This window comes from Pan troglodytes, chromosome 12 (assembly GCF_028858775.2).
Source record: "Pan troglodytes isolate AG18354 chromosome 12, NHGRI_mPanTro3-v2.0_pri, whole genome shotgun sequence".
NCBI lineage: Eukaryota > Metazoa > Chordata > Mammalia > Primates > Hominidae > Pan > Pan troglodytes.
In genome coordinates, this window is record NC_072410.2 from 16,444,054 (window position 1) to 16,470,878 (window position 26,825).

A 26,825-nucleotide genomic window follows, 5' to 3' on the forward strand; every position below is an offset into this window, starting at 1 on the left:
TATCATCATCATCATTATTGTTAACATCATTTGATAAATTAGGAATGAAGAAGGTATTTATTTCATGACTATTTTGGGCATGTGGATCAAGAAAATTCACCTTCATTTATGTTTCAGGGTTCTTCTAATACAGAATTTAAGTCAACCAAAGAAGGATTTTCCATCCCTGTGTCTGCTGATGGATTTAAATTTGGCATTTCAGAACCAGGAAATCAAGAAAAGAAAAGTGAAAAGCCTCTTGAAAATGATACTGGCTTCCAGGCTCAGGATATTAGTGGCCAGAATGGCCATGGTGTGATTTTTGGCCAAACAAGTGGCACTTTTACATTTGCAGATGTTGGAAAATCAACTTCAGGAGAAGGATTTCAGTTTGGCCAAAAAGACCCCAATTTCAAGGGATTTTCAGGTGCTGGAGAAAAATTATTCTCATCACAATGTGGTGAAATGGCCAATAAAGCAAACACTTCCGGTGACTTTGAGAAAGATGATGATGCCTATAAGACTGAGGACAGCGATGACATCCATTTTGAACCAGTAGTTCAAATGCCTGAAAAAGTAGAACTTGTAACCGGAGAAGAAGGTGAAAAAGTTCTGTATTCACAGCGGGTAAAACTATTTAGATTTGATGCTGAGATAAGTCAGTGGAAAGAAAGGGGCTTGGGGAACTTAAAAATCCTCATAAATGAGGTCAATGGCAAACTAAGAATGCTGATGCGAAGAGACCAAGTACTAAAAGTGTGTGCTAATCATTGGATAACAACTACAATGAACCTGAAGCCCCTCTCTGGATCAGATAGAGCATGGATGTGGTTAGCCAGTGATTTCTCTGGTGGTGATGCCAAACTAGAGCAGTTGGCAGCAAAATTTAAAACACCAGAGCTGGCTGAAGAATTCAAGCAGAAATTTGAGGAATGCCAGCGGCTTCTGTTAGACATACCACTTCAAACTCCCCATAAACTTGTAGATACTGGCAGAGCTGCCAAGTTAATACAGAGAGCTGAAGAAATGAAGAGTGGACTGAAAGATTTCAAAACATTTTTGACAAATGATCAAACAAAAGTCACTGAGGAAGAAAATAAGGGTTCAGGTACAGGTGCAGCCGGTGCCTCAGACACAACAATAAAACCCAATCCTGAAAACACTGGGCCCACATTAGAATGGGATAACTATGATTTAAGGGAAGATGCTTTGGATGATAATGTTAGTAGTAGCTCAGTACATGATTCTCCGTTGGCAAGTAGCCCTGTGAGAGAAAATCTTTTCTGCTCTGATGAGTCGACAACAGGATCTGACTTCAGTTTTAAATCTGCTTTGAGTCTATCTAAGTCTCCTGCCAAGTTGAATCAGAGTGGGACTTCAGTTGGCACTGATGAAGAATCTGATGTTACTCAAGAAGAAGAGAGAGATGGACAGTACTTTGAACCTGTTGTTCCTTTACCTGATCTAGTTGAAGTATCCAGTGGTGAGGAAAATGAACAAGTTGTTTTTAGTCACAGGGCAGAACTCTACAGATATGATAAAGATGTTGGTCAATGGAAAGAAAGGGGCATTGGTGATATAAAGATTTTACAGAATTATGATAAGCAAGTTCGTATAGTGATGAGAAGGGACAAAGTATTAAAACTTTGTGCCAATCACAGAATAACTCCAGACATGAGTTTGCAAAATATGAAAGGGACAGAAAGAGTATGGGTGTGGACTGCATGTGATTTTGCAGATGGAGAAAGAAAAGTAGAGCATTTAGCTGTTCGTTTTAAACTACAGGATGTTGCAGACTCGTTTAAGAAAATTTTTGATGAAGCAAAAACAGCCCAGGAAAAAGATTCTTTGATAACACCTCATGTTTCTCGGTCAAGCACTCCCAGAGAGTCACCATGTGGCAAAATTGCTGTAGCTGTATTAGAAGAAACCACAAGAGAGAGGACAGATGTTATTCAGGGTGATGATGTAGCAGATGCAGCTTCAGAAGTTGAAGTGTCTAGCACATCTGAAACAACAACAAAAGCGGTGGTTTCTCCTGCAAAGTTTGTATTTGGTTCAGAGTCTGTTAAAAGCATTTTTAGTAGTGAAAAATCAAAACCAGTTGCATTTGGCAACAGTTCTGCCACTGGGTCTTTGTTTGGATTTAGTTTTAATGCACCTTTGAAAAGTAACAATAGTGAAACTAGTTCAGTAGCCCAGAGTGGATCTGAAAGCAAAGTGGAACCTAAAAAATGTGAACTGTCAAAGAACTCTGATATCGAACAGTCTTCAGATAGCAAAGTCAAAAATCTCTCTGCTTCCTTTCCAACGGAAGAATCTTCAATCAACTACACATTTAAAACACCAGAAAAGGGTAGGTACTTTGTTGTTTAAGCACAATTTTTCTTTCTTTTAATGTTTAGCTTGATGCAGGCTCTCTGTGGGATACTAATGTTGGGATATAAACGATGCTTTGTGAACACCCCCAAAATATTTGAGCAATTTTTTTTTCTCCCTTAATAAGTTCACGGTGAGGTTTCAAAGGGCAAGAGAACTTAGTTAAAGACGTTTCAGTAACTGGAAGATACTTCTATCATGCTAGGGCAGAGCAAAAGAACTTGGTACAGTGTACGGACTCATGCTTGAATCATGCGCATTAACGTGAGTCTTTTTTTAAAGTGTTCATTTTCATTTGTTCTGTTTCTTTTGTCACTCAGAAAACATGATATTGAGGCTGGGCACGGTGGCTCACTCCTAGAATGCCAGCACTTTGGGAGGTTGAGGAGGGCAGATCACTTGAGCTCAGGAGTTCGAGACCAGCCTGGCCAACATGGTGAAACCCTGTTTCTACTGAAAATACAAAAATGAGCCGGGCGTGGTGGTGCGTGCCTATAATTAGCAGCTACTCAGGAGGTTGAGGCAGGAGGATCGCTTGAGCACAGGAGATGGAGGTAGCAGTGAGCTGAAATCATGCCACTGCACTCCAGCCTGACTGAGTGAGACTTTGTCTCCAAAAAAACAAAAAAAACAAAAAACAAAAAAAAACATGATATTGAGATGTTCTCATTTTATGTGTTGTATGTCAGTCTTGCTCATGTATTAAATGAGCAAAGAATGAAACTACAGGGATAAATGAATATGTAAGACAGTCAGATTGGTGGTATAAATTGAGGGATTCTGGCTTTTTATGTTTTAAAAGCATATTCATTTTGTTTCCTAAAATGTTAAAAAATGAAATATTCTTTATTTTCTAGGATTTAATTTTAGCCTTTTTAAATCTAATCCCATGGCCTTTTGGACTAGCACCCCTTCCTCACAGCCTGAGAGCAAAGGTATAGAACTGGCATTCTCAGTATGAGATAACAGCAGTTTTTAGCAGCTGGTAGCCCTTAGCAAAGTATTAATAACTGTGGCTGTATGAAATGAAGTACTTACCACTACAACATGCATGTTAAAGAATGCCAGTTTAAGCAAAGTACCTTTTGACTGGTGGCATGACACCCTTGTTGGTTTGTTTTTTAAAATGTACTGGGATGCTGATTTGTAATGTACTTCATTGCTCTGCTATTTCAGGTCTGCTCAATGAAGACCTATGTTTTATCTAATGTTTATCTTTAGCCACTAACGTCTGCCAGTATTCACATGTAGTGGCAACGGCATGTATACAGTATGGAAGAGTGTCCCTGTAGGGCTGTTCTTTTGTGCATGGTTTAGAAAAATGTTGTATTTGAAAATGGACCCCATTTTTAACAGCCAGCATTCTACAGCTTGCATATTATATATGTTGCACAGATCATTTTTAGAAGTGTGGCTTCTAGAGTGGAACAAGAAGTGGGATCTGTTGAAGGCCTTCAAGAACAGGTTAGGGAAGTGAAATCTCACCCTTAGTGACCAGTAACACATCTTAGCCATGCCAAACAAGTACAATGATAAAGTAACAATCTCTGATTTTTTTTTAAGTATACCAGTTTTATTACCAGCTAAGGTAGCTCTTAATCTTTTATTTTAAAGATACGGTCTTTGAGAAATGTGAAAAGTGTTAACTTAAAAGTGGATGTATACTTGCGTACAGTTTCTGTGAGCTCTAGGTTAGGAATCCCTGACCTAAGAACGAATGGCCTATACACTACTGTAGAACATAGAGCCTTATTCTGTTTTGAATCTGATAATGTCATTGTCCCAAGGGACCTTAGAAATGAAGACTTTAGACATGAGTAAACTGAGGCCAAGAGAGGCTATCTGATTTACCCAAGGGGTCTTTACTGAGTAATAGCAGAAGTGGAACAAGAATCTGTATCTTACGTTGTAGTGTTATTTCTCCTAGCTAGGAAATGATACTAAGTTTTTGTTTATAATGAAGGAGAGGGACAAATTTCACATTGTAAAAGGAAGGGCACTGGTTCTGCAGAGCAGTGTCATCCAATAGAAAGAAAATATAACCTGTGTATGTAATTTAAAATTGTCATTTGGTGCAATGGCTTGTGCCTATAATCCCAGTTACTTGGGAGGCTGAGGCAGAGGGATCACTTGAGCCCACAAGTTCCAGGCTTCAGTGAACTATGATCACATCACTGCACTCCAGCTCTGGGTGACAAAGGAAGACCGCATCTCAAATAAATACATAAATAAATAAATTTTCTAGTAGCCATATTAAAAAGAATAAAAAGAAACAGTTAAAAAGGGAAACAGATGAAAGTAACTTTATCGATAGATTTGATTTAACTCATTATGTCCAAAATATCATTTTAACTTCTAATTAATATAAAAATTAATGATATTTTACATTATTGTTTTTCACCAAGTCTTCAAAATCCAGTGTGTGTGTTTACACTTACTGTTAGCATGTCTTGATTTGGACTAGCCACCTTGTGAGGTTTTAATAGAATGTGGCTAGGCTACCATATTGGACACCATAGCTCTCAGAATGTTTCCCTGTCACCAGTTGGTATACATGGCATGCTTCATAACTGGCTTACTTTATTAAACTCCTTTAGCCAGAAGTTCTTCTTTACATTAATGGATCAGAACAGGTTGCATATAGAAGTTTTTTCTGTTTCTAATTTTTTGCCCTTTGCATTGATGGTGGCTGGGGATGGGTTGTTTTCAGCCATATGAATGGTCTTAGATTTTATAGTGTTAGCTACCCATAGAGTCACAGTTTTTATTTAATTTTATCTAGTATCATGCTTGAACACAGGCAAACTAGACGCAACTCTAGTCACCTTCCATTCTTGGCAATTGTTAACTTTCCTTACAGGAACTAATCACAGTTGGCTTTGGATTAGTTTCATATGTATACTAATACTTGCTTATGTTTTAAGATTTTTTTCAATTGCTGCAAATGCATGGATATTTTGGTAAACTATTGTATGCTAAGTATAGTTAGGCAACACTTTAAAATTTTTAACCTTTTTAAATTCTAGAAATTTGTAGTAATTCTTTTCAATGACTATTAAGTAAACACAAGATTTTTTTTGTTTTCTTTGGTTTTAAATGGATTCTGTGTTCACTTAGGGTTTTTGGTAGAACACTAAATCAGGATGCTAATTCTAATTCATGATTATCGTACATCTCTGCATCAAAGTATATGTGTTTTTTATCAGTATGCTGTTTTAACCTATAGATAGGTTCCATGGTTTTTATTTTCAAGTAGAGTATTAACGTCAATACTTAATACCTTATCTTTGTCAATTTTTTTGACTGGTGTTACAGCAAAAGAGAAGAAAAAACCTGAAGATTCTCCCTCACATAGTCTCGGTCTCCTGACCTCGTGATCCACCTGCCTCGGCCTCCCAAAGTGCTGGGATTACAGGCATGAGGCACTGCGCCTGGCTGACACATGTCTTAATTCTGGTATTCACCAGATTTGTTTCGTGTTCTCCGTCGTTAGTCATCAAATTTGTCTACTTTTTAAATAGAAACATTAGCTAGAGCAAGGAACTTAGAAACACTCAAGCGGCACTGAATGTGTAGAATTGCATAACCAATATAGCTTCTTTGCTTTCACATTTACAACTAGTTGGAGTTTTAGTTCAGCCGTACCCAGTATCTTCCATTCTGCTTCCAGGAAGAAATGGAAAAATGTCAGCCATGATGATGCAGTATTTTAGTAGCAAGTTGATGGTGTTTTGGTTTCCCATGGGAAATATTGTCACTGGAGCATTAGCAGCTATCGGTCACTTATTAGGGTAAAAAAGCAACTTCAGAAGAATTTAACATATGCCAAAGAATCAACAAAGGAAGTAATCAGCCAGGGCAAAGGTTGCACAAGAGATTGTAATCTAGCAATCAGCACTGGAATAAGCAGTCAGCTTACCAGAAACTCAGGAAAATGCTTCAGAAAGGGCAGTCAGGACTAAGGCAATTTAGTGAAATGCAAAATAAATGAAATCTGAAGTTTAAAAATCTAGATTACAATTCTGGTTTCTAACTCAGTTATGAGACCTTGGGCAAAGTCATTAAATTTCTCTGAACTTCAGATTTTGGGGAGTCAATAAACCAATACATGTCAAAGGGCCTGATAAACTTGACAGTTTAGACCAGGCGTGGTGTCTCACCCCTGCAATCTCAGCACTTTGGGAGGCCAAGGCGGGTGGATCACATGAGGCCACGAGTTTGAGACCAGTCTGAACAACATGGTGAAATCCCATCTCTATTAAAAATACAAAAATTATCTGGGCGGGATGGCATGCACCCGGAAGTCCCAGCTACTTGTGGGGCTGAGGTGGGAGGATGGCTTGAGCCTGGGAGGCAGAGGTTGCTGTGAGCCAAGATCGTGCCACTGCACTCCAACCTGTGTGACAGAGTGAGACCCTGTCTCAGAAAAAATAACACTTTACAGTTTATCAGCAAACAGGAAAGTCTTGCTAGACAATATAATTGATTAGTTCCGTGCCCTGGATTCTGGGCTCTTAACTGTATGAGCACTGTAGGTGTGAGCAGCAACAATTAAGAAGCTGCAGAGGTAAAGGTATAAGGGCAGTGATTGAGGATGTCTACCAAGCAGATTTCAGCAAGTGTGTTTCAAGAAGTATGCAGCAATCTGAAATACCTAATCCTGAAAAATTGCTAGAATCTAGTCTTTTAATTTTGGCCAGCATTTAGCAGTAGTTTGGCCCTCTACTCTAAATTAATAAAAAATAAGTAGTACTATATTATGAGCTGTGTTATCTAACAGTTTATCTTAGCTAGTAGCAATTAATTTATAGCTTCTATTAAAATGACTAACGTAGTTAAAAGTTTGATGACTAAGTTTTTTGTTGTTGTTTTTTTTTTTTTGAGCTGGCGTCTCGCTCTGTCGCCCGGCTGGAGTGCGGTGGCGTGATCTTGGCTCACTGCAACCTCCGCCTCCTGGTTTCCAGCGATTCTCTGCCTCAGCCTCCCCAGCAGCTGGGATTACAGGCACCTGCCACCGTGCCTGGCTAATTTTTGTATTTTTAGTAGAGATAGGGTTTCACCATCTTGGCCAGGCTGGTCTTGAACTTGCTGACCTCGTGATCCACCCACCTTAGCCTCCCAAACTGCTAGGATTACAGATTTGAGCCACCACGCCCGGCCTTGATGACTAAATTTTAAGAAATGTTTTAGCAATTCTTCATACACCTTTCACTTATCTTATAGTTACTTAATTCCTCTACTCTTATCCTTTGATATTTTCATTTTATTGTGTATCTCTGTAAGGCCGAATCAATAGATTTTGAACAATCTCACACTTAACCTTTAAAAAAAATCTAATAGGCCCAGTTTCCTCTCAACAATCTTTGAAGAACCTTCGAGAAAGGAGAACACAGACCTCCCGCTTCTAGACATGCACACTGTAACCCGAGAAGAGGGAGAAGGCACGGAGACAACTGATACGGAGTCTGTGTCTTCCGCCAGCACATACACACAGTCTTTAGAGCAGCTGCTTAATTCTCCCGAAACTAAACTTGGTCTGTTACTCTGTCTAAATATGTTCTTCTTCTTTGATTTCACAGTCTTATTTAATTACTATTACTCTAAGGTACATATGCTTTTTTGGGCTGCTCCAATGAAATTTCTTTCAATATTCCACTACCTGTTTGTATTAGGGTTCTCTAGAGGGACAGGGCTAATTGGATGGTTGGATGGATGGATGGGATGGATGGATGGATGCTTATTAAGTATTACCTTACACGATCACTAGGCCATCTGCAGACTGAGGAGCAACGAGAGCCAGTCCAAGTTCCAAAACTGAAGAACTAGGAGTGTGATGTTCAAGGGCAGGAAGCATCCAGCACAGGAGAAAGATGTAGGTTGGGAGGCTAGGCCAGTCTGGCCTTTTCAGGTTTTTCTGCCTGCTTATATTCGCTGGCAGCTGATTAGATGGCACCTACCAGATTAAGGGTGGGTCTGCCTTCCCCAGCCCACTGACTCAAATGTTAATCTCCTTTGGCAACACCCTCACAGACAACACTCAGGATTAATACTTTGCATCCTTTAATCCAATCAAGTTGACACCCAGTATTAACCATCACACTGTCCAAATGGAAAAATTATTAAACAAATCTTTTTAAAAATAAAATGCTAGCTCTTGCCCTAGGCTTGAACCATAAATAAGTGGTGGGAAGTTTATAGTCACAAATAGGTGGTGGGTATTAGACAGCAGGATGAACTATCCTCTCACCCTTCCAAGAAACTGACAGTTTCAGTTTATTCCTCTTGATGAAGTAATGCTAAATTTTTGTAGTGATGTTTTGGTATATTTTATTACTTGTAATTAATATTACTGTTCAAAATTTAGGGGGAATCTGTCATCTTCCTGAAACTTCAGAATCACCTGGAGTAAGGGTCATTTGTATTCATGGTCACTGACCACGTGGGGTAGAAACTGCAAGTCATGGTTCCTTCAGGCAAAGTTAATAGTGGTGACATGGAGGCATCATGATAGAGCAGCAGACTCCAGAAGCCAATTTGACTTTGTGATTTCTGCAAAAATTACCTGTCAACTGTGAGCCTGTTTCATCGTCTGTAAAGTTTGAATAATGATACCTACCCCGCCTGATAGAAGATTCTTATGAGGGAACATGATATGTGACCAGTAAATGTTAATGCTTTCCTTATACGTGAAATGACATAAAATCTTGGAATATTAATAGATGGGAAGAAGATGTGTAATAAAACTGTCTATAAACACAATTCTGACAAATTTCAGAACTGGGACTCATAGGGCTTTATTCAGTTAGATGACATGCTTTACAACAGAGATACTGTTTTATTTGTGTCACCTACAACATAATCTGTTGATTGAGGTATGCTGAATAGATGAATGGCAAAGAAAGCAGACCTATAAAATATCACATAGTAAGATATTTATATTTAGATTTTTCTTATTTAGAATCTTCATCTGTAATGTATGATTTTGAAAATTAATTCTTGGAACAACATCTTGCAGAGCCTCCATTATGGCATGCTGAATTTACCAAAGAAGAATTGGTTCAGAAGCTCAGTTCCATCACAAAAAGTGCAGATCACTTAAACGGCCTGCTTCGGGAAACAGAGGCAGCCAATGCAGTCCTTATGGAGCAAATTAAGGTGAGATCAGAAAACCTGGCCACCGTGAAAACCGCCAGTTTGGTTTTCTGGACCCTCCATACACATGCACCCAAGTTTAAAAATTCACATTGCAGATGCATCTATAACATCTTGATCTTTATATTAGATTCCCGATGGTGAGAAATATTGCCTTTTTTTTTTTTTTTTTTTTTTTTTTTTTTTGAGACAGTCTTGCTCTGTCACCCAGGCTGGAGTGCAGTGGCACGATCTCGGCTCACTGCAAGCTCCACCTCCCAGGTTCACGCCATTCTCCTGCCTCAGCCTCCCGAGTAGCTGGGCCTACAGGTGCCCGCCAACATGCCTGGCTAATTTCTTTGTATTTTTAGTAGAGACAGGGTTTACCATGTTAGCCAGGATGGTCTCGATCTCCTGACCTCTTGATCCACCTGCCTTGGCCTCCCAAAGTGCGGGTATTACAAGTGTGAGCCACCGCATCCAGCCAAAATACTTCTTTTACACCTATTACATAAAGATTATTTCTTAATTCCTACTTTTCCTAAGAAACCCTAATAAATTTAGAAACTAGAGAGATGTTCACAAATCATTGTTCACATATGCTTAAATAAAAAATGGGTGTGAGTCTTTGAATTCTAAAGATAACCAGTGAATTTAAATTATTCAACTGATATTTATAGTACTGAACTACTAAACAAGTTTTCAGGTGGAGATGGCAAAGTGGCATGGGAAGTTTTTCCTGTTTAAAGTAGACACCAGAAACATCTAGGAATGTTGCAGAACAGTTGAGGATTACTCAAATGAGGTATTTCCACCCTCACTTGATAAATCACCCCTCAGAATATAGTCATACTGCTTATTGAGGAGTTCTTATGACCCAGGCCCTGGGCTCTACATACATTACTTAATCTCATCACTGGTTGAGAGAAAAATTGAAGCTGGTAAATGGTGGAACAAAATTCAAACTCATAGCTGTCTGAAAAGTACATGCTTTTCCCCTGTACTTTGCTGCTCCTAATAGATCTGTCCTGCCACTGTGCAAGGCCACTAGCTATCCTTGTCAGATTATTTTAAAGCCGAATTCAGTTATTTTCAGTAAATTGTATATATCATGACATTCCACCATTAAATACTTCAGTATGCATCTCTATAAAATAACATTTTCCCACTAATAAAAACATTATCATAGCTAACAAATCACTAGCCCAGTAAACCTAAATGACTTATTTAAATGTTATATTTTCTTTTTTTTTTTTTTTGAGACAGTCTCGCTCTGTCACCAGGTTTGGAGTGCAGTGGTGCAATCTCAGCTCACTGCAATCTCCGCCTCCCAGGTTCAAGCGATTCCCCTGCCTCAGCCTCCTGAGTAGCTGGGACTGCAGGCACGCACCACCATGCCCGGCTAATTTTTTTTTATTTTACTAGAGACACGGTTTCACCATGTTGGCCAGGACGGTCTGAATCTCCTGACCTCGTGATCTGCCTGCCTCAGCCTCCCAAAGTGTTGGGATTACAGGCATGAGCCACCACGCCTGGCCAAATGTTATATTTTCATAAATTTATACTCTCTTCATGATTTCTTCGTCTTTATTGTCACTTTTTTAAATGGTCCTAGGTTTGAGGACAAAGTTCGCTAACTTTCTTGCCTAACCTAAAATGAAAATACACTAAAAGCTATGGCTTGGTTTCAACCTGGAAATCTTCCTCAAAGACTTGAACATGATATTACCTTTTTTATATCGTTCTTTGCCTCATTTCTTTGATAGTGTTTTACATTGTCTTATATTCCTGAATTTTCACTGTGTCTGAACTTTTGATTAAGTGCCGTTCACTGTGGACGTCTTAACTGCCTGGGACTTTAGGAACAGCGTAGGGGCAGAGGGTTAGTGGAGGCTACCGATGTTCCCCTCAGCCCATTTTCAGAGCCCCATGCCATACTGGCTTAGTTTCTATCGAAAGTAGAAGGCAGAGGGAACATGTTGGTACCAACCCATGGCTCCAGTTAGTTGCTCCTCATGGAGACGTTCCATCAGTTCCCCAGCTTTCACCTCCATTTCCATGATACCCTGTGCTTCTGAGACAAGAACTCCAGTATTTACACAGGATGCATCCTCTCCTCTTGTCAGTGATACTTGGTAAGCTGCTGGACTGACTCATTTCCACCTCTTCATCTGTTTCTCGTGAGAATTTCTTGATGTGTCTCATCTACTTTTTCTCCTCTTGTATTAGCTTGTTGCTTTTCTACTTCACCCCTCTTCCTTCCAACCCCAAATAGCTTAGGACAATGGAGTCATATAGCCCAACACTTGGTTCATATGCAGCAATCCACTTTCTAGGCAAATGCAGCTTTGAAACTATCTCATAGTTGGAGTTCCGGTTTTCGTGTCAAATGGATTTTATACGGTGATGTCATAAACTCCTTTGAAATGCTTCACATGCAGCTGCTGTAGTTAACTGAATTCCTTCCTTTATTGCCATATGGAGGGAAGGGGGAAATTTGGGGGGAAGAGAAGAAAAATACATGAGTTCAGTCTGCCATATTTAATCAGAAGCCCCTAAAGCCCATTTTTAACTCATTTCTCTAACACCAGCTTCTCAAAAGTGAAATAAGAAGATTGGAAAGGAATCAAGAGCGAGAGAAGCCTGCAGCTAACCTGGAATACTTGAAGAACGTCTTGCTGCAGTTCATTTTCTTGAAGCCAGGTAGTGAAAGACAGAGACTTCTTCCTGTTATAAATACGATGTTGCAGCTCAGCCCTGAAGAAAAGGGAAAACTTGCTGCGGTTGCTCAAGGTGGGTAAAAGGAGAGTCTCAGAACTTCTGACTTCTAACTTAAACTAAACAGCCTGGTGGTTGAGAAGTTGTCTGTATGTGTAACTTTTCAATTTTGCTCATTTGAATTGGGTCTGTCATATGAGTAGGCCGTGACTAGATTTGAAAAGCTGACTTTTTAACATCTTGAGGCAACTGTAGTACATTTATATAATTTTAACGTTCAGCAAAATACAATAAGTGCTTAGCTTGATCTTCTAGCTCTTTGAAAATTGGATTTTTATCCTGGTGTTGAGTTCTGGTGTTCAGCTGAACGTGGTTTTGTTTTAAATTCTACTTTTTAAAAAACATTTATTAGCTTGTTCCTTTTCTACTTCACCCCTCTTCCTTCCTCCAACCCCAAATAGCCTAAGACAATGGAGTCATATAGCCCAACACTTGGTCTATATACAGCAGTCCACTTTCTAGGCAAATGCAGTTTTAAAACTGTGCCATAGGCCAGGCGCCGGTGGTTCATGCCTATAATCCCACCACTTTGGGAGGCCGAGGCAGGCGGATCACAAGATCAAGATACTGAGACCATCCTGGCCAACATGGTGAAATCTCGTCTCTACTAAAAATACAAAAATTAGCTGGACATGGTGGCATGCGCCTGTAGTCCCAGCTACTCAGGAGGCTGAGGCAGGAGAGTCGCTTGAACTCACGAGGCGGAGGTTGCAGTGATCTGTCACGCCACTGTACTCCAGCCTGACGGCAGAGCGAGACTCCATCTCAAAAAAAAAAAAAAAAAAACTATGATGTAGTTAGAGTTGGTTTCCATGTCAGATGGATTTAATACTGTGATGTTATTAACTTCTTTGAAATGCTTCATATACAACTGCTATAGTTAACTGAATTCAAGCTGCATCTTAAGAATTATGGTTTCGTTTTTGTTTTAGTTTTAAATTACTTTTATTTTTGATATTTACAAGCACAAGGAAGATGCTATAATCTCTCTTGAGTTGTCACCCATCTCTAACAGTTTTCAACTCATGGACAGTCTTTTGGCGTAAATAGGGGAGAGTTAGAGACTTAAATCCCACACATCATTTCTTTCCCCAGTGAATAATTCAATGTTTATTGGATTTCTCTGTCACCTATACCTAGTTTATGTTCATTTTGCCTGTGTTATTGTGAATGTCTTTTTATAGTATCCTAAATAGGGCTCATATATTGCATTTGGTTGATGTTCCTTAAGCTTTATTTTGTTGTTGTGTTTGTTTGTTTGAGACGTAGTGTTGCTCTGTCACCCTGGCTGGAGTGCAGTGGTCCGATCATGGCTCACTGCAACCTCCGCCTCCCGGATTCAAGCGATTCTCCTGTGTCAGCCTCCCAAGTAGCTGGGACTACAGATGCACGCCAGCTAATTTTTCTATTTTTAGTGGAGACGAGGTTTCACCATGTTGGCCAGGATGGTCTCAATCTCCTGACCTTGTGATCTGCCTGCCTTGGCCTCCCAAAGTGCTGGGATTACAGGTGTGAGCCACCACGCCCGGCCATTTTGTTGTTTTTTAATCTATAACAATTATATATATAAGTATATTTTTAATGTGCCACTTATTAATTGAAGAAAGTGGTCGTTTATGCTATAGCAGTCCTATATTTGGGTTTTAATCATTACAGGGTAACACTGAACTTGTTCCAATTGCCTATAAATAGGAAGATCCAGGTGCAATTGGGTGGGATGGTGGACAAAAACACATCATAGATGGTATTGTGTGCTTTCTAAGACATCAGGAGGCCCAGAATGTCCAGACATCTTACTTTTGACTGATTGACCTTATCTAGTTGGTGCTCTTTAACATGTTCCCCATCCCCTGTAAATCCTAATAACTAAACTGATAAGAGTCATCCTCAAAATTGAGCAGGCATCTGAATCATCTGGTATACTTACTAAAATTCCAATTGCTGGTCCCCAATTTCTGACCCAAGATTCTGCATTTTTAGCAATTTGTTGCTGATACTTCTGGTCTGGGGCCCATACCTTGAGAACCCCTGGTCTAGAGGCCTGATAAGATTCAGGCTTAATTTTTTTTACAGACATACTTCATAAGTAGTATTGATAGTTTCTTTGAACCTGGTTTTTAATCTTTCTAACGATGAAGGAGGAATGTTCTCAATACTGACAGTAATCTCAGTTCTTCAAACTATAGGATAGGTTTCTATAGCCACAATAGTATTTTTGTCACAAGGGCCCAAATAAGAATACATCATGTATATTTTTAGTACTTATTCAAATTACAAATTCACTGTCTTTATTCTAACAAAAGTAAACCTAATTTTATAGTTATAAAAAAGAAGAAATCTACTTCTAGTCACCTAAGAGTAAAACTGCCCCTATAAAAAACAAGACAGAAATCTCAAAATTATAACTAATTTTATAGTTACAAAATTAACCAGGACTTTAAGAACGTTTGCATTTTAAAATTAAAGTTTTCAATAGTTTTCAATACAACAATGATACTATCTCAAAATACTCAGCATGTCTAACAGGCCTCTTTTAAAAGCTCAGCATGTTTAATGTAGATGTTGCTAACGTCCAGGTGGCTCCTGTAAGTTAAGGGTCCATTGATTTAGAAGTTCTAAAAGAGACTAACCTAAGGGATACCAATAACAGATATTTTTAAAGAATTTCATAGAGGAGATACACATTAGAAACCCAGAACTCTAAGATGTGCATTGCTAAGTCCTGTAAACAGACAGGAAAACACATTTACATTAGTTTGCCCTTTAAAGATTATTTCCTACTTGTCTCTTATCAATGTGAGTACATAAAAGAGACCTTATTACAATTAAAAACAATGATGGTTTAGCAGCAGATTTAGATACCTTACATTCTCTCTTTAAGAGAGAGAATGTAAGGCCTGGCGCGGTGGCTCACACCTGTAATCCAGCACTTTGGCAGGCCGAGGAGGGTAGATCACCTGAAGTCAGGAGTTCGAGACCAGCCTGGCCAACATGGTGAAACCCCGTCTCTACTCAGAATACAAAAATTAGCCGGGCGTGGTGGCGCATGCCTGTAATCTCAGCTACATGGGAGGCTGAGGTAGGAGAACTGCTTGAACCCAGGAGGCAGAGGTTGCAGTGAGCCGAGATGGTGCCATTGCACTCCAGCCCGAGCAACAAGAGCAAAACTCCTATCTCAAAAAAAAAAAAAAAAAAAAAGAAAAAGAATGTAAACTACAAGATGGTTCAAAAGAAATTACACAGAATTCAGCATGGGAGAAACAAAAAACAATAGTGGGAAAAGACATCAAACATGTTTTTACTAATCGAAGTTCTAAAAGGAGAGACAAGAATACAGCACAGATAATATATGAAGAGTATGGCTGGAAATCTTTCAGAACTGTTGAAGGATATCTATCCACAGATTCAAAAACCCAATAAAATCTCAAGCAGTATTAAAAAAAAAAAAAAGAAGAAATCTACTTCTAGTCACATAAGAGTAAAACTGCCCCTAAAAAAGACAGAGAGAAATCTCAAAAGCAGCCAGAGAAAGAAGACACATTGCCTCACAATAGACTTCTCAACAGCATTGGTGTAATACTATCTCATGTACTAAAAGAAATAACTGCCAACCTTTTATATTTTCCAAGATCTCTTCTGGAAAACAAAAACTTTAAGAATCTGCCTTCACTGAAAATTCTTAATGATGTACTTCAAGCAAAAAGAAAATTTCCTAGGTAAAAGGTCTAAGATGCCAGAAAGAAAGACATGCAAAGGAAACTTACCACCATATTACAGATATGGACTGTCAGTCTGACTGGTCACACTAGGGGCATTTTGTTACCAAGGCCTTGAAAATAATAACCAACACTGCATACATGAGGGATGCCAGAAGAAAGGTCTGAGAGCCACTCTTCCTGGCACTGAAGGAAACAGGGCCCATCAGAGCAAACAAGTACCTTTTGCCTCTCTCATCTCCTTGGAAGCAAATGTTTATAATCTCTGGTTTTGTGTAAAGTTTATAACAGTATTTTTCATTCAGGTTGCTACCTATTAGTGGATGGTGAAATTAATTTGGTGGATCACATTCAGAATATTTTTTTTTTAATCAAAAGAATACAAGCTGGGCTCAGTGACTCACACCTGTAAGCCCAGCAGTTTGGGAAGACCAGGCAGGAGGATTGCTTGAGAACAGGAGTTCAGAATCAGCCTGGGCAACATGGCGAGACCCTATGTCTACAAAAATTTTTAAATATGCCAGATCTGGTGGCATGTGCCCATAGTCCTAGCTACTCGGGAGGCTAAGGCAGCAGGATTGTTTGTTATAAGGAGTTCGAGGCTGCAGTCAAACTTCTGGTCGAAATCCTGGTCACGCCACTGCATTTCAGCCTGGGCAACAGAGTAAAACCCCATCTTTAAAAAAATATTAAGAAATAAAAATAATATGTGAAACATTAGAATATGTTGAATCTGGTAAGGATAAGCAATTATTTCTTGAAACTCTACATATATACATGAGTGTTGGTAAATACCTGACTGTATCATCAGCTCTAGATATAAAATGTTTATGATGTTGGCTGTGAGTTAATGAGGAATAGTTTTCCTTTCTGTGGGTTTGGGTGTATTTGGGAAACATTAGCTTAGGGGGTTAAGTAGGTTACCCAACTCTGAAAAGCAGCATCAAAATCTTTATAATAAACACATATTAGGGGCCCAACTTAAATTTCAAGCAGATGTCATGAGCTGCTCAGAGTAGCGTGTTACAACTCTGCGTTATAAGGTAAAATGACTTAGAGTGTAGCAGTAGTCCCCAAACAATGTCAAATAGACAGTGGTAAGTATAGATTGCTCTTCTCCTTGCATCACAAATGTTAATTCACCCTGCCCCCACACGCATTAAAACTCAGCATATTTCACAAATTGAGTGTTTCATTTCTATTTGAGATAGACTTATGGTAAGTCAGCTTTGCTCCCCAAATAAGTTAGCCATACAGTACTTCTATATGCAAAATTCGAATCTCAATTTTACTACTCAAGCCGGAAGTAAAAGTCATTTTTCTATATCTTCTTTGCTCCCAGACTGGGTTACAGTTTACAGATCTGAATATTGTCACTTGTACACCATACATACACAGAGGTCTAAAACTCTCTACAAGTAAATAAAGAAAAAACGCCCAGCAACCCAATAGGAAAATAGGCCAAGCCTGTTATAGGCTTTTTGATCATCTCCAGACTGGCAGGAAGAGAATGCATACTCACACTGTAAGTGCCTGATTTGATTTGCAGAGGATATAGAACCTTATCAGAAAACAGCCTTCCAAGGCAAGAGCAAATGCACCCTATCTAAGCACAGCTTTTCTCCAATTCTTATTTACCTAAGGAGATGAATAGCTGCCAGGAACATTGTTTGCACAAGGGCAGGAGCCTGCCAGACCTGAGAACACAGCAAAATTTTTATTTTGTCAAAAATCTTATATTCAGCTTACACCATTCATTTCAGGTGAACATACAACAGTCTGCATTTCAGTTTAGGGAAATGTTTACAGTCGTCTGGTTCTCTTTATTCTTGGGAACAAGGTTACCTCACTTGGAACACATAACCAGTGCCAAGTTGTCCATCCCTAAGCAATATCGCTTCCTCCTACTTTCTAGAAGTTCTTCAGATTGTGGAAGACAGACTTTTCAGAATTCTTTGCCCTCATTCCCTCTTCCAGAAATGCATGCCTTTGTATAATCTCTTCCCCTTGAGAGCCAGTAGGCTAACCTAATGAGTTATTTTTAACCAGTAGAATACAGCAAGAATGATAGATTACAAGAGATTGTGGCTTCTATCTTGCTAGCGGACTCTCTCTGTCTTCTCTGCTTGCACACTTTGTTGAAGCAAGCTACCATCCCAGAGGCAAGGAACACAGGCCATCAGTTTAGCGGCCTTGAGGAACTAAATTCTTCCAACTACCACATAAGTTTGGAAGTAGATTCTTCTCCAGTCCAGCCTTCAGATGAGACCCCAGCCATGCCAACATCTTGATTGCAGCCCTGTGAGAGACCTTGAAATAGAACCATTTCTGATCTCCTGACCCACAGAAACTGTGAAATAAATACGTGTTAAGGTACTAAGTTTGTAGTAATTTGTTACGCAGCAGATTGTAAATAACACGCAGATAAAACCAGACAGAACAGAAAAATAAAATGGCTTTAACTCTAGAAAGTTTCCCCATGTAAAATTTTGAAAATGCTACTCTGCCTAAGGTCAAACTGTCATACATATATATGTATGAAAACACAGAAAGGTGTCTGGAAGGGTAATACCAAATTAAATCTTTATCCAAGAGGAATGAAAACCAGTATTCACACAAAAACCTAGGCACAAACCTTGTGAATATATTAAAAACCAGTGAATTATGCACTTTAAAAAGGTGAATTATGTGGTATATGAATTATATCTCCAAAACATTTAATTAAAAACCTGTACACAATTATTCATAGAAACTTTCTTTAAAATTGCTAAAAACGAGGAAGATCTCAGTTATCCTTCAACTGGCAAATGAATAAACAAACTGGTACAGCCATGCAATTGAATACTGCTCAGCAATAAAAAAGAATGCACTGCCAGTTCAGCAACATGGATAATTCTCAAATGCATTATGCCAGTTGACAGAGGTCAGACTCAAAATACTGTGTACAGTGTGATTCTACTTATATGACACTCTGAAAAAAGCAGAACTATAAGGACAGAAAACAGGTTAGTGGTTGCCAAGGAGTGGGAGAAGCAGCCAGGGAGAACTTTGAGGAGGTAAAAATGTGCCAGGCCTTGGTCGGTGGTGGTACATAACTGTGCATTTGTCAAGACTCAGTGCTATATGCTGAAAAGGGCAGGTTTTACTATAAGTAAGTTGTACCTCAATAAACATGATTTTTAAATGATTAAAACTTCGGTTTTTGTTTGTTTGGGTTCAGTTTTAAGGTTTACCATAAATCTATTGGTTTTAGATTCTAAGTTGTATATAAGCTTCTGTTTTAAAAGAATTTTTTTTAAATCCTCTTATCGTCAACAATATTTAGTTGTGCTGGAAATTTTATTTTGGAATTGTTTAATAGAGAAAGACAATAAATAATGTTCAAGAACAGACATTGATTCATAACATCAAAGTATATTGTGAGAAGATGGTATTTCAGAATAGAGGAAGAATTTCTTATGTGCTGGTAAGATTGTAGATAATCATTTCTGCATAATTTTCATAGCTGGATTGCTTTAATAAAGCCATTTAAAGGTTAAGTTCTAGATTGCTTCATGTTGCTTATCAATGTTTTAAAGCTAAAATAGAAAATTAGCTGTTAAGTTGGCTCAACCGGAAATTCAGTATATCCTTTAAAAAGAGAAATTTAGTAAGCAATGTGTTTAAAGAATGACATATGGTTGGGTACAGTGGCTCGTGACTGCAATCCCAACACTGTGAGGCTGAAGTGGGAGGATCACTTGAGCCCAGGAATTTGAGACCAGCCTGGAAAACAGTGAGACCTGCATCTCTACAAAAAAACAAAAAATTACCCAGGCATGGTGGTACACACCTTGTGGTCCCAGTTGCTTGGGAGGCTGAGGTGGGAGAATCACTTGAGCCTGGGAGATCAAGGCTGCATTGAAGTCTCATCACGCCACTGCACTCAAGCCTGGGTGACAGAGCAAGACCCTATCTCAAAAAAAAAAAGAAAAAAAAGAACCCCCCTCCCCCCCACCAAAAAAGGCATGTGATCAGTAAAAAAGACATTATTTGCTTATATTGTAGAGTGGTTCTAAAATATAGATTTTACATTGAGAAATTTTAATACTCTCTTTTTTCTTTTTTTTTTTTCTTTGTTTTACTTTCCAAAGATGAGGAAGAAAATGCTTCCCGTTTTTCTGGATGAGCATCCTATCTTCGTAGTTGGTTTGGACTTCCGATAGGTTGATGGAAGGAATACTGTTATTAACCAAATAGAATCTGTTTACAAAAATGGTTCGTGTGTGTTACCATCATTCTTTTGTCAAAAAGTGTGTATATATGTTTGCATTTACATATATTTGTACATCTGTATGACAGATGTATTTTAAAAGTTTCAACTTGAAGTAAAAGTACAACAGCTTGAAGTGTTGATACCAGGCCACAGCCCTCTAACTCATGTGATCTCCCATGCATGCTGCCAGAATAAAACCACCAGGAATGAATTCACTCCCCACTTCTCTGGAACCTCAGGACCCGCCCATTTCTCGGCAGTACTGTGCATTTTGAAGTTAAACTAAATTTTGGTACCATACCAACTGGAATTTAGGCTTTAAAAATAATGTTTCAAGGCCAGGTGTGGTGATTCATGCCTGAAATCCCACTACTTTGGGAGGCTGAGGCTGGAGAATCGCTTGAGGCTAGTGAGCTGTGATTGTACCACTGCACTCCAGCTCGGGGAACAGAGCGAGACCTTGTCTCTAAAAATAATAATAGTAATAAAAATAACGTTTTATGACTATTTATTGCAAGGTCAGAGTTACAGATTGTTATAAATTGTTGAGAAACTTTTGTGATTAGAATATGAAGGAAAAAGCTTTGTTGGTAAAAGTGACATGTTAAGGGGCTATGAAGTAAATATGCTGCAGTGAATTATGCTAAGTTAAAATACAGTTTAGTTATTTGCTTTAAAATAAACTCTTTTTCTTTAAAGTATACTATCTCAAAACTCATTATGTTGTCAGAGCCCTAGAGCTGGCTAGTGTAACACTGACTATGAATAGGTGGGCCCACCAGTTGAGTTGAGGTGATTTCATGGTGTCTTTCCAGGCTCTTGATAGGGTGTCACTGCATGCAAGCCATGAATCTGTTTTGAGGATCCTCTCCATTTTCCCAAATAAAAACCTATCCCAACAGTGACTATATCACTCAGCATTGGATCTAAATATAAAACTGGTGCTTTCAGTGTTTTTGGCAGATAGTGTTCCATAAGCTTTCCATCAGAAGGGATTTTAGACACCTTAGAGGTCCGTGCTACATCTTCACAGTTCCTCCGAATAACCTTAGGTGGTAGTGTTACTTGCCTTTGACACCTCTGCATATGTTTTAATGACTAGATCCAAACTGTGTTGTTCTTAAATCAAAAATGGGATAATTTTTAATATTTATGTATTAATCACACAGTATGCTCTCTGAAGTTCTCTTAAGCCTTCAGTTTATACTCTTAATTTTCTTTCTGAGCTGGGGAACTGACTTTGCACTTTGGTTACACAGAACATTGGTTTCCAATTTAGTTTAACTGAAATTTGCTGCTGATATGTTGAGTTTGTTCTTTAAAAAATATCTCCTATATCTCGTCTTTCCTCCTTAGAAGAACAGACCTAACTAGCGAATGTATGAATGAAAATGCATCTATTTCAGAGCTGACATGAAGAGTTTAGTTTTTTTACTTTATAAACTGTGAATATGAGTATGCCAGCTGCATACGATGTAACTAATAATATTTAAATATATTTCACTTTCTCTTTGACTTGAGACCTTTTGAAGTCTGTATAAACTTGTTTTGAAATATAGTCTCCACTTACGAATGTCATAACAAAATACTTTTTTGCATGATTGATAAATTACTTTGATTACAAAAGGCATATTTCATTGTTTCTGCAATGAGAGGAAGTGTAGTGATTATTTTAATATTTCTATTAAATATGTTTAACTGTATATTTTTATGGCTGCTCTTTTATGTTACCCACTGTCTCTTTGGGGTTGTTAATTGGTTTCTGAAAGGGAACTTCAAACTCCTTTACTACTGGCCTTACACGATTGGTCCCTATTAGGTTGTTGAGAGAACATCGACCAACTCTTTGATACCCGCCAGGTAGACCGTAGTACCTGCCATGTCTGACACCCTGCATCCAGCTAAAACCAGAAACAGCGCTGGGCCTCCCTGTGGACAAGACATTGATTTGACCAGAAGCAGATGTCTGGCTAAGGCTGCCAACCAAAGGGTGGCCTTAGATGAAGGGCTTTGTTCAGTTAGGGGCAGAGGTCATTAATTTTTTTTTTTTTTTTTTTTTTTTGTGAGACAGAATCTTGCTCTGTCGCCCAGGCGTGAGTGCAATGGCGCGATCTCAGCTCACTGCAAGCTCTGCCTCCCAGGTTCACGCCATTCTCCTGCCTCAGCCTCCTAAGTAGCTGGGACTACAGGCGCCCGCCACCATGCCCGGCTAATTTTTTGTATTTTTAGTAGAGACGGGGTTTCACCGTGTTAGCCAGGATGGTCTCGATCTCCTGGAGGTAATTGGTTTCTTTGGATGTTTGGACTAGGAGATGGGGAGAGGCAGAGCAGAAAGAGAAACACAGATGCCACAAGGAGGAGGAACAGAGCTAACCCTGGATAGGACTGGACACAGCAGCCAGACCAAGAGAGGCATCTAGTGAGAAGCAGCTCTTCAGCCCTGGGCCTGGTGCACACATTACTCCTTGATTTCTAAGAACCAAATTTGGCCCAGCACAGTTGCTCATGCCTGTAATCCCAGCACCTTGGGAGGCCAAAGCGGGTAGATCATGAGGTCAAGAGATCAAGACCATCCTGGCCAACATGGTGAAACCCCGTCTCTACTAAAAACACACAAAAAATCAGCTGGGCATGGTGGCGTGCACCTGTAGTCCTAGCTACTTGGGAGGCTGAGGCAGGAGAATCACTTGAACCCGGGTGGCAGAGTCCAGTGAGCCAAGATCACACTACTGCACTCCAGCCTGGTGACAGAGTGAGACTCCGTCAAAAAAATAAATAAAAATAAAGCCGAATTCATACAGTCCCTGAGGAGTGGGAACTGATGCACATCTCTTGTATACAATAAGCTATGCTTGTGCTCTGAACAGTGTAAGATTGAGAATTGTATTCCTTTAAAGAAAGTTTGGCAGAACTGTAACTGAATTACTAACAAGGCACTGAGAAGGCATACCGTACTTTGTATTCTTTTTAAAGTCCCTGTTAGGTGGTGATGTAGCTGGAAGTGTATAGTATTGAGGATGTAAAGTTTCCCCTAAAAATTTTTTGGTATTTGGCGAATGGCATAACACATCAAAAAATTGGTTGTATCATATGATTAAATTGCAATGTGATGATTTCAACTTGGTGGAAGACTTCTACTTTGTCTTGGTAAGTGAAAATCCCCTTTGCTTCAAACTTAATACACACCAAGGAAAACAACCTGATACAATTTTGCAAGTGTCTTTGAGCTAATGGTTTTTCATGGGTATTAAAAAGCATTGGGTTATTTATGTATAATTATGTAGAAAGAAAATATTTGTTCCATTCAAGATACGGTTACACGAAAAGGCATCTAGTTGTGACCTTCAAATTATTACTTATATACCTATAGAAAATTCCTATAAATAGGCTGGGTGTGATGGCTCACACCTGTCATCCTGGCACTTAGGGAGGCCAGGGTGGGCAGATCACCTGAGGTCAGGAGTCCAAGACCAGCCTGGCCAATATGGTGAAAACTTGTCTCTACGAAAAATACAAAAATTAGCCAGGCATGTTGGCCCATGCCTGTAGTCCCAGCTACTCAGCAGGCTGAGGTAGGAGAATCGCTTGAACTCGGGAGGGGAGGCTGCAGTGAGCCAAGATCACACACCACTGCACTCCAGCCTGGGCAACAAAGTGAGACCCCCATCTCAAATAAGGAAAGAAAATTCCTATGAAGAAACACTATACCTCTGAGTTTCAATAATAGAGATGATTAACCCAGTTTCTCTGCAAGGATGTGCTCACTGTGAACAGATGTAGTGGTTACCACTCCAGATGTCTGCCTAGCATTTGAGACAACAGTCTCTGTCACCCCTGCCTCTCTCTGGGAACTTCTGCCCCACCACCATACAGAGGGGCAGTAGGCCCAGCCATAATCAACTGAAATAGATACAGAGTTATGACCTGAGCCTAGGCAATTAGGTTTTCTCAGGAATATGGATCTGGGACTAAAGAACTCAGCATCTTCCTGTGACTGGAATTGTAGCATGTAAGTACAGAAGCTTTGGAGTGCCCAGAAAGAGCAGAGAAAGCCAGCCAAGAGAGTGCCAGGTTTAAGTTGACATAAGAGGTCAATAAAATCGTGAAGTGAGTGTTCTGGGAACCTGAGAGTCAAGGGACTGGATTCTGTACAATGTCTCTGCATCATCATAGTAAACTTCCTACACATGCTTTGAAAGTAAATATCAGATAATTTGGAGCACAGTATAATGGTAAAGTATAAACTGTGAACTTACACAAGGACACCACAATTTCCGCCTCACTGACGAACAACTTGGGGCATGTTCTTGACTGCTCGGAGCCCCCATTTCTTTATCTGTAAAAAGGAAATAAATTACATAGTTGTGAGTTATTGGATGACATAAAACCCAGCACAGAGGGCTGGATGCAGTGGCTCACACCTGTAATCCCAGCACTTTGGGAGGCCAAGGTGGGCGTATCACAAGGTCAGGAGATCGGGACCATCCTGGCTAACACGGTGAAACCCCGTCTCTACTAAAAATACAAAAAATCAGCCAGGCATGGTGGCGGGTGCCTGTAGTCCCAGCTACTTGGGAGGCTGAGGCAGAAGAGCAGAAGAATGGCGTGAACCCAGGAGGCGGAGCTTGCAGTGAGCCGAGATTGCGCCACTGCACTCCAGCCTGGGTGACAGAACAATACCCCATCTCAAAAACAAACAAAACAAAAACAGCACAGAGTAGGCATGCCAGCATTCTCTCCCTTCTCAGCCTACAAAAAGATTTACCAATTTATCTCATTTTCTTCTGTTCCTTGTTCCGACCTCAGTCCATGACCCATAGCACCAAGTGTTACTGTCGTTTATGAGTGAACAATTGTGTTAATAAGGAAATAAATGGAATGTTTTCCAGCATTTTGACCTTATTTTTTAAAACTTTGTACCTCCCAGAGCTGGGAAGAGATTCCAGATTTCCAGACTTAGTCCAGAGTCATGACTAATGCTGGACTTCGTCTATAGCTCTTATTGAAGTGTCAGAAAACATTTTTTGCCCCAAAAACTATTAACTGATAAATTTATAGCATCAAACTGCATTTTTTAAAGGAGGCTTTTTGTTTTTTCTTTTTTGAGAGAGAGAGAGAGTCTTGCTCTGTCGCCCAGGCTGGAGTGCCTTGGCATAGTCTCAGTTCTCTGCAATCTCTGCCTCCCGGTCTCAGGTGATTCTCCTGCCTCAGCCTCCCAAGTAGCTGGGACTACAGGTGTGCACCACCACATCCGGTTGATTTTTGTTTGTTTTTGGTAGAGACGAGGTTTTGCCATGTTACCTAGGCTGATCTTGAACTCCTGGACTCAAGTGATCCACCCACCTTGGCCTCCCAAAGTGCTGAGATTTCAGGTGTGAGCCACCACATCTGGCCAAAAGTTTTTTTTTTTGTTTTGTTTTTGTTTTTTTTTTTTTTTGAGACGAGTGTCGCTCTGTCGCCAGGCTGGAGTACAGTGGCATGGTCTCAGCTCACTGCAACCTCCACCTCCTGGGTTCAAGTGATTCCCCTGCCTCAGCCTCCCGAGTAGCTGGGACTACAGGCACGCGCCACCACGCCCAGCTAATTTTTTGTATTTTTAGTAGAGATGGAGTTTCACTGTGTTAGCCAGGATGGTCTTGATCTCCTGACCTCGTGATCTGCCCACCTTGGCCTCCCAAAGTGCTGGGATTACAGGCGTGAGCCACCGCGCCCAGCCCATGCCTGGCTACTTTTTTTTTTTTTTTTTTTTTTGGATTTTAGTAGAGACAAGGTTTCACCATGTTGCCCAGGCTGGTCTTGAACTCCTGAGTGCAGGCAATCCACCCACCTCACCCTCCCAAAGTGCTAGGATTACAGGTATTTAGTTTTTTGTTTGGTTTTCAAGCAACCTTTCTCAATTTTGCTATGCTCACTCTTTCTTCACATGTTGGTACTGGCTAGATACAGATTTTGCTTTCCTATTGGAGACTTTTGAGAGCTGGCTATTCCCTCTTGCTCCTTTTCTTTTTTCTCTTCCCTACTTTCAAGTTTCTTGCTCTTTTTCTTACCCCATAACATACCTCCTTGAGAGGGCTTTTTCTTTGAACTTCAGTCTTTAGTTTCATCAACTTTTCTAAGGAAATTGATCTGTTAATGAAAGTTGGCTTGCTTGACTTCAGAATATCTGTATTATTCAGTGATGTGTTTTTCTGGTTGTTTTGTTTGAGCATAGTGTAAATATCACCCATTGCATAGCTATGGCAGTGACATAAATCTAGCAGCGTAAGATCGAGAAAAGCTAGAAGTCCCACCACAGATTGTATTTCAGTGAAAGGGATTCTTTTTAACTGCTTATAAAACTAAAGAAAACTTATAAACATGGAAAACAATTATTAAACCCACCATATGCTCATACTGATATTAAATGGTGTGCCAGATTCTAGAAAGAGTTACCTTGTGGTAAGAGCACTGCTTGTTAACTATGGTTGGTTGCTTTAGATGTCTAGTGTGTACACAAAAGCATGAATTTTATTCCTTATAACCAAAGTAGAAACCTACTCTGAGCAATTTGACAAAAGGTTTACATTATTTATTTTAGTGTAGTTTAA

At 39.6% G+C, this 26,825-nt stretch overlaps 1 protein-coding gene across 14 annotated transcripts in view; it reads left to right on the forward strand.

Moving 5' to 3' along the window:
- Window positions 1–26,825, forward strand: part of LOC129135439 (RANBP2-like and GRIP domain-containing protein 5/6) — a 78,010-nt gene that overhangs the window by 44,042 nt on the left and 7,143 nt on the right. For 9 of the 14 annotated variants that reach the window (XM_054678703.1, XM_054678707.2, XM_054678706.2 and 6 more), the window contains 4 exons: window positions 118–2,335; window positions 9,374–9,513; window positions 12,081–12,282; window positions 20,117–21,941. In XM_054678703.1, coding sequence (XP_054534678.1) covers window positions 118–2,335; window positions 9,374–9,513; window positions 12,081–12,282; window positions 20,117–20,151 — 2,595 coding nt within the window. In that variant the 3' untranslated portion in view covers window positions 20,152–21,941. Of the gene's footprint in view, window positions 1–117; window positions 2,336–3,215; window positions 3,294–5,673; window positions 8,231–9,373; window positions 9,514–12,080; window positions 12,283–19,344; window positions 19,430–20,116; window positions 21,942–26,825 lie in introns of those variants that run through there. The other 5 variants (XR_008546490.2, XR_008546492.2, XR_008546491.2 and 2 more) reach the window with 4 other exon arrangements.